Raw genomic sequence first — 8704 nt, 5'->3', positions numbered from 1 at the left:
TCAAATTCTGAAGCTTTTGAAAAACACTATAGCACCTAACTCCATCTTGAGCCGTCAGTTTCGTTGTACTTCCGCATCCAACGGTCGCTTCCTTCCATCTCGTCGTTAGATCGATCCATCATCTCCACATCCCACGGCTCATCCTCGCTGTTCATCCAATTTTCTACAACCGCCCAACACCCGAGCACTAAATATCTATACCCAAACCAAACAACCCCCTTCTCTCTTCGTTCTTCTCTCCCTCACCTCCTCTGCAACCACCATTCCCACCACCTTCTCCTGCTGCCTCCACCAACTCGAGCAGAGCTCGAGAAATCAAATCATCACCACCCTATACCACCAACCCATCACTACCCTATCTCTCTCTAACGTCTACCAATTTCTTTCACTGATTTCCCCTACTGCTAGGGTTTTGAAAATTGGGAACGATAATTGATGGACGTGGCAGAGAAAAATAGCTGAGGACGGAGAAAAGACAGCAAGCAGAGGAACAACGACGACATGGGTGTGATTTAATTAATCGAATTAGGTGAGTGGAACCCTAATTTTGTCACTGTTGAATTTGGGAATTTGGGGGAAAACATTGTAAACCCTAATTTTGAATTCTGGGTATAAATAGAAGGTGTGGGTATGTGTTGTGGTTATGCCTGGACTAGCCAGTGCTTCACCCAAGAGGACTGGAATAGCCAGTGCCTCAAGGGTTAGTTTTTATTTTAAATGATGTTGTAAACTTCAATTGTTTTTATCCTATCCATGCTCTGATCTTGTTGTGATTAAATTGTCTAGGATTGAATATCCTTATAGGTTGTTAAAACACTAAGCAAGCTTCTCTGCGGGTAGTTGCAGTGTGAGAGCCCCAACTACCACAAGGTTTAGAATTCATCTTAGTGACTTTAGCCTCCTTTTTAGACCAACCCTTAGATGAACAGCCGGCTTTGAACCGCAACTGTCATCTAGTTATTCAGAAATCCTAGAAGCTGACTGATAACTAACAAGGGACAAGAACATAGTTGGAAGACCTGCCTTTGATTCTTTATCACTGCCCTTGGCTAACGGCCTTGGTTTGTTTGTCTTTGTTTCACTGTTTCTTTGTTCTCTGTCACTTTTACCTCATTGCTTTACTTACTGCCTTGTTAATTTAGATAACTAGCTTAAAAACTTCAACTATACACCCTAGTCCCTGTGGAAATGACCCGTTCTTGCACAAGCTACAATCGACACCGTGCACTTGCGGTTAACAAGTAGGCTTCCTCTTGCTCTTATTTTCTGTCCCCTTTCAAAGCCTACCAAATTGTTGCTTTCAAATTACTTCAACAGGCTTTAACTACTACGCATGTTCTCATTCTACCTGATATTTCGAAGGAATTCTATTTGGAGTGTGATGCTTCTGGTGGTAGCATTGGTGTTGTGCTAATGCAATGTGCAAGGCCTATAGCTTTCTATAGTAAACCTTTATCTGGTAAGAATCTTAACCTATCTGTGTACGACAAAGAAATGCTTGCCATTGTTTCTGTTGTGAATAAATGGAGACACTATTTGCTTGGTCGTCATTTCAAGATTTATACAGACCATATAAGTTTGAAGTATTTCTTGGAGCAACGTCTTTCTTCCATTGAAAAACAGAAGTGGGTTTCAAAGTTATTGGGCTATGATTATGAAACCATTTATCGCAGTGGCTCGACAAACAAAGCTGTCGAAGCCTTATCTCGACCTGTTAATCCACAATTATTGGCAATAATTGCACCAATTTTCTCTGGTGTTGATGACATTATTGCAGAATGTCATGCTGATCCCACTTTATGTGCATTAATCGACCAGTTGAAGCTCAATCCTACCAGTAAACGTAATTACTCTTACATAAATGGGGTGCTACGTTATAAGGGAAGAATTGTGGTTGTTTCTTCTTCAGAATGGTGTAGAAAACTTCTTCATGATTTTCATTCTACTCCATTGGGTGGTCACTCTGGTTATTTGAGAACTTTCAAGAGATTGCAGCAAAATTTTCTACATTGTGAGACTTGGCATTGTGAGACTAAGGAATATATTCTACATTGTGAGACTTGTCAACGCAATAAGACTGAAGTTGTAGCTCCTCCTGGCCTTTTAAGTCCACTTCCAATACCTTCTGATGTTTGGATTGACATCTCTATGGATTTCATAGACGGATTTCCACTTTCTAATGGTAAGAGTTCCATCTTAGTAGTTGTTGATCGTCTCACAAAATATGCACACTTTGTTGCATAGTCTCATCCATATTATGCCAGTACAATAGCTGATGTATTTGTATGCGAAGTAGTGCGTCTTCATGGGATGCCAAAGACCATCACAAGTGATAGAGATCCGATTTTCATGAGTAATTTTTGGGACTCTTACTTTACAATGCAAGATAAAAAACTGTGTAAAAGTTCAGCTTATCATCCTCAAAGTGGTGGCAAACCGAAGTCACGAATCGTACACTAGAATGTTATCTTCCATGTTTTGCTGGCATGAAACCAAAAGATTGGTTTAAATGGTTAGCTTGGGCCGAATGGTGGTACAACACCAGTTATCACTCTGCCATTAAGATGACACCATATGAAGCCCTTAACAGCCGTCCTCCTCCAACAATTTCGGCTTACTTACCTGGTTCCACCCCTGTGAATGATGTGGATTTGAATTTACGTGCCAGAGATAACACATTGAAGATGTTAAAATCTCACTTATCTGATGCACATGCTCGAATGAAGAATTACGCTGATTCTAATATAACTGAAAGACAATTTTCAGTTGATGATTTTGTTTATCTTCGTCTTCAGCCTTACAGGAAGGTAACAGTTGTTAATCAATCTTTTTCGAAGCTATCACCTCGTTTTTATGGACCTTTTAAGGTTCTTGAGAAGATTGGATCTGTGGCATATAAATTAGACTTGCCTATCACTAGTAGAATACATCCTGTATTCCATGTATCTCAGTTAAAACTGAAGATTGGTCATACTGTTCCTGTTGAAGCTACATTACCTGCCATTATCGATTATGACAAATGAGAGCCAGAAGAAATTTTAGACAGGCAAATGTATAAGAAAGGAAACCGAGTTTCTACAAAGTGGTTGATCAAATGGAAGGGCCACTCCAAAGATGATGCGACTTGGGAAGATGCTTATGATCTCATTGCGCGTTTTCCAGAGTTAGAGGCTTGAGGACAAGCCTTGTTTCAGGCAGGGTGGGATGTTGCGGTGCCAACTCCTATTTCTTTTATTATAATTAGCTTATTAGCTTGGTGTTTGAATTCTTTACGTGTTTAGTATTTAGTTTCCTAGTATTACAGGTTTCCTTAGATAGTTGCTTGCTTAACAAGTCTGTTCAGCTATATATAAAGCTCGAGCCTAAACTTGTAAAAGGGGATTATCAATAATAAGAAGTTATTTCAGTTCGTTCACCAAAGGCAGAGGTTGTTATCCCCAAAACAAAGGTGCTTTATCCCTGTTATTTTCTAGTTCTTGCAGCTTATATCCAGTGTAAAGGTTTAGAACCCTAACATTAGGGCTGCACATAGTCCGGTACGGCCCGGTTCTCTTATGGAACTGATCCTTGTACTTGGTGTTGACCGGTACATCCTTTTGAGGACCGGTACCTGTACTTGTACCTGGTGTTGTACCTGTACCTCCGGTACCGTGTTTTTACCTGAAAACAATACTTACATACACAACAAACACAACCTCAGATAAACAAAGGAATAACAGTGTGTTCTTAATACATTAAAACATTATGTTCTTAAGATAAACATTCTCCATTCTCTGGATATCAAAATTATAACAGCAGCTCAACCTTCCCTGACTTCTTAACAGCAAAACCACCATCTCTTACATCTATATCCCTGCATCGCAATTCTTTTTCTCAACTTCCTAACTGAACTAACTCAAACCATCTGCCATGTTCCAAGTCCTTCAGTTCCTGCAACTCTATGTGGCTCAGCACCATTTCTTCTCTACAATCTCACTGCATCATTATCAGCTGCTAAAACTCATGAATTCAAACCCTGTAAAATCAAATTGGGTAAGTACCCAACTCAACATTTTAAACACACATCAAAAACAAACAAAAATTGGAACTTTTTTTCTTAAATCAGCCATGAAAATTAGGAATTAGGTCAAATTGGAATTAGAATTGAAATTTTAAATTTTAACCAAAACCTAACATGCAATCACATAGATAATCAATAGACTATTTACGGGAATTGAACCTTAGCTCGCTAATCCAAATCTCCAAGGACAACAAACACCAGAAACAAATTTCTTCACTTGAAGCTTTATCTTCAAACCACCAATTATTGCTTATGAATGGAAGAAGGAAAAACAACTTCTATAGCTTTGTTTATGGTTACCCAACCTTTAATTTTCCCCCAACTACTACTGATTACTTGGAGGAAATAAAAACTAGTGTGATTCTTTCACAAACTGATCCCGCGAATCGAAATCACTACAAACTTGTTGTTGGTAATTGATGATGGTGGTGGTGGTGGTGAAGAAGGCGGTGGTGACGAATCTTATAGAGACTCACTCAGTCAGAGACTCAAAGATGGAGGAAGAAGAAAAAGAAAGAAGAAGTGAAGGATGGTTCTTCTGTTCTGAGAAAAACAGAAGAAGAATGAATTGAGTTATTAGTCGATACTCATAGATAAAGATAACTACCAATACCTAGGATTGATGGTCAAGATTATTTCTATTCAAAAAATCGACGGCTATTATTCATCGGGTATTATGGTCCGGTACCTACCGGGAATGGGCTTTTAGAACCGGTCCTTGTACCTATCCTACACCGGTTCTGGATATCATTTACGTTCCATGTACCGCTCTGATCGGTTCCGGTCCGGTTCCAGTTCTTTTTTCCGGTTCCAGACCGGTACAGGGACTCCGTACCGGTTCTTGTGCAGCCTTACCTAACATTGGTGGTTAAGTGTGTGCTTGGAGGTGAAGAAGCATATGAGGCTGAATTTCGGTGATGCATCCTAAAAAAGAGAACCATCCTAGTGCCACATCTCTGAAGAAATCCTGGTGCCACATCTCTGAAGAAAATTTGGAAGGTGCATTTGGGGGTGTGACACCTACCATAGTGCTAGAACTTAGTTCACAGGCAACCCCATACATGCCAACTTTTACAGCTAGGTACTCTCTAGTCAGCTACGTAATTGTTCCATTGACTCACTACTTGATGCGGAGTCCCCCTTCTAGGTATACAGAACTTATGGCTTAAATTAATTTATAAGATAGCCCCTATTAATAAGAGTTTCTCTAATTCCAGTGCTCAAAAAGTACCACGACCAATGCCTCAGAATTGAGACCTACCAGCAACTCATCCAGGTAATTCTAGTGCTCAAAAAGTACCACGACCAATGCCTCAGAATTGAGACCTACCAGCAACCCATCTAGGAACAATGGTTTTTGTTGCACTCACTACTTGATACCAAGTCCCCCTCTAGTTATACAGAACTTATGGCTTAAATTAATCTATATAAGATAGCTCTGTTAATAAGAGTTTCTCTAATTATTCTAGTGCTCAAAAAGTACCACGACCAATGCTTCAGAATTGAGACCTATCAGCAACTCATCCAGGAACAATGGTTTTATTTGCAGAACCCAAGGCATATTATCGCTATACAGACCAATTCTAGCTAATGATAAAGACACTAGCACTATAGTATTAGGACAACTAAACATCTATTAACATAATATCAAAAGGCCCAAGAGGTAAAAGATGCAATCCAAAGGAAATAACAGATTTAGTCAACAATCACTAGTTCATTAAGCAGATCCAATCTAAGTTAGAAAGCAAGGAAAGAAGATGAAGTGGTTCAAGAAATTGAAACTAGTATGAACACTACTATGTCTAATCAAGCCCCACCAACACATTTAAGACTTACAAGGTACAACCAACACCAAGTCCCTAATTGGCAGAAAGTAAAATAAGAGACCAGAGAAAGACATTAAACTTACAGGAAACCCTAGTGGGAACCCTAGTTTTTCATTCTTTGGTGGCCTTGTTAATGAGAGACTTGTGGATGTGAGGAATAACACCACCACCAGCGATGGTTCCCTTGATCAAAGTATCAAGTTCTTCGTCACCTCTAATGGCCAACTGGAGATGCCTTGGAGTAATACGCTTCACTTTCAGATCCTTACTTGCATTTCCAGCAAGTTCTAGTACTTCTGCTGTCAAATACTCGAGAATTGCTGCCGCATAGACTGCAGCAGTAGCCCCAACTCGCCCATGAGCTGCAATCCTAAGCTTCAAATGCCTGTGGATACGGCCAACAGGAAACTAGAACCGCACATGGGTGGAGACAGAAACAAAAAATATACAATCAGAATCAGATTGGCAGAGAATATGGGCAGTTTCTGCAATCAAATGAACCAAAAAATAAAGGTTGTCTAGGACCTAGCTACAATTTCGTATCTGAATCAGTTTTGCTAAAAACCTTGCTGTGTGTACAGGGCCTGCTAGGTTGATTTCCATACATAGAAATTTTAAGTGCCGAGATAAGGAACAAAGGCCAAAATAACTCGTCAATCTGGTAAAGTAAATTAGGTCAGGCATGGCATGAGATAAGAGGTATGTGGATAAGAATCATTGAAAAAGAGTTTGTTGCTTTAGCATCCTGGCTACCAGAATGCTGGTTGTCCCAGCTTTTCTTAAAACAGGAATTGTTCAGGGGTTGAGTAGCCATACAGGAGCAACATTCGCTGATTAGCTACCAAACAACTGTCTTTTATAGAAAATGAGCATTACGAGTAAACCATCAGTATCAACATGAGATATATAATCAAAGAAACATGTATTCGTATGTCGACTGTCAACTGCCGACTACAAAATTTCACAATACCACACTTCTATCAGATACAACCTGATTTTAGACAACATTGGATAACGTGCATGCTCACGGAACTTTCGAACTAAAATATTAAGCTTAATCTAGCCTTAAGAATTCTGAACCATCAACAACATAGTTTCATTAGGGGTTCATGTTTTCAGATCAAGTAGCACTCAGCTCATATTTCACACATCTAGCATATATTTGTTTCAACCAGATTTTAATTAAATGAAAAAGAAACCTAAGGCATCACTCACATGTTCAAAGAACACTTCAAGATTACAGTTCCATATAGGTTACACATCAGTGGGTGTTAATGTTTGCAAATTGCATATTACAAAATTCACATTTTAAGCAACTATAGTATTATTATCTCCTTCACCCAGATTATAATAAGTAAATAGAAAAGAAGCTTAGTGCACCACCTACATGTTCACAGACATTTCAAGATGGATATTTGAACTTAAACTTTCCTTAACAATTTCCTAGATTAATCATTGGATGTTAAAGCTATGAGCTTAGAGTCATAGATTACACATCACTGGTTGTTAACGTTATGAAATTACATAGCACTCAAAGCAAATTTTAAGCAACCACCATATATCTTCTTCACAGAATTATAACTACATTCTGAAACATAAACCTAAGACATCACATCATTTTGCTAGAACTTATGAAATTACTAGCCTTTAAACACAAATTCAATAGTTCCATTAAAGGTTGTTCCTGTCATTGAGAATAGCACCCAATTAACACAAAAAGCCAATTTATACTCCAAGCAAACACCACATATCTTCACAAAAATTGCATGGAAATCATGAAACAGAAACCTAATGCATCACAAATCTGTCATGGTCGTCTGACCTAAACAAAAATTGCAGACACCCTTTAAACAGATAAAATCCACATAATAGTTACAGAACAAAGTATATTCAGATGGTTAGATCTGAAAAAACTAGTTACCTGAATACCAGCACGAGAAGACCTAGATACTGGCTTCTTCTTGTCTTTGTCCTTGTTTGCTGCTGTTGTCTTTGCAGCCAAAAGACCCTTTCCACCTTTTCCTGCCATTTCTGAAAATAAATAAAATAGAATGAAATCAAAAACAAAAATCAACAAATTAAATCAAGAAATCAAGCTAAAAAATATGTAAAAGTGGAAAGAAGACGAAGGTTTACGAATTGTTACAGATCTAGGTTTACTCAGCTAACAGATAAAGTTCAGAAACTTGAACGAAAGAAAATCACTAAAATGAAGAAATAACCCTAAGAACTTTCTAGATCTGTAAATCGGAGAGACGGTGAGAGAGTCAAACCTGGGTTAGTGAAGAAGTCGGAGACAGAACTCAAGAACTGAAAGGTTGGATATTGGAAATGATAGAGAGAGTGAGAGAGAGAGAAGAGTCAAACAGAGATCTACAATATTGGGTTAGGGTCTCTTTAAATCGCCAGAAAAATAGGTGAGAGAAAAAAAGGCGGGCAGTTTTGGTGGGCAAATCTATTTGGATTTTAAATTTTCGTCATTTTACCACATTAGCCTTATATTTGAGCGTAATTACTGACATTACCATTCCACTGTCATCTTTTTGGAGCATTTAAACTCAAGTACTCAACCTTCTTCGATGTAGGATGACCTCAGAGACAAAATTACCAACACACCCTTCGATTTAAATAGAAAATTCTCTTCTCTGTTTGATCTTCCTCCTATCCAGAGAAAGCGGTTCAACCATCACATGGCATGGTTCGAAAATACAAAGATACCATATCTGAAGGTCGTGGCAAGCGCCTACATGCAGGATATATGACCTTAACTAATTTTCGTTTTAAATTTTTGTCCCTCCAAAATTAATTTTTATTTCTC

General features: G+C 38.5%; 1 protein-coding gene and 1 long non-coding RNA gene across 2 annotated transcripts; both read right to left on the bottom strand.

The window, feature by feature from the left end:
- Positions 1 to 3701: 3701 nt before the first annotated feature.
- On the bottom strand, positions 3702 to 4595 carry LOC113317314. The gene is made up of 2 exons (XR_003343423.1): positions 4220 to 4595; positions 3702 to 4015 (listed from the first exon to the last, which is right to left on the bottom strand). It is a non-coding gene; the product is annotated as an uncharacterized LOC113317314 (long non-coding RNA).
- A 1129-nt stretch (positions 4596 to 5724) lies between these two features.
- On the bottom strand, positions 5725 to 8296 carry LOC113317154 (histone H2A variant 1). The gene is made up of 3 exons (XM_026565278.1): positions 8160 to 8296; positions 7808 to 7917; positions 5725 to 6294 (listed from the first exon to the last, which is right to left on the bottom strand). Exons 2-3 carry the CDS (start codon positions 7913 to 7915, stop codon positions 5998 to 6000), a joined length of 405 nt encoding a protein of 134 aa, XP_026421063.1. The 5' UTR covers positions 7916 to 7917; positions 8160 to 8296; the 3' UTR covers positions 5725 to 5997.
- Positions 8297 to 8704: the final 408 nt, after the last annotated feature.

The sequence above is a fragment of the Papaver somniferum genome, chromosome 10 (assembly GCF_003573695.1).
Source record: "Papaver somniferum cultivar HN1 chromosome 10, ASM357369v1, whole genome shotgun sequence".
Classification (NCBI taxonomy): Eukaryota; Viridiplantae; Streptophyta; class Magnoliopsida; order Ranunculales; family Papaveraceae; genus Papaver; species Papaver somniferum.
This window is presented reverse-complemented; position numbering and strand designations above follow the sequence as displayed.

Coding starts and splice junctions, on each gene's coding strand:
- LOC113317154 (XM_026565278.1), bottom strand. CDS start 7,915: ATGGCAGGAAAAGGTGGAAAGGGTCTTTTGGCTGCAAAGACAACAGCA. Junction 6,295..7,807: donor CTTCTCGTGCTGGTATTCAG/GTAACTAGTTTT, acceptor GTGCGGTTCTAG/TTTCCTGTTGGCCGTATCCA.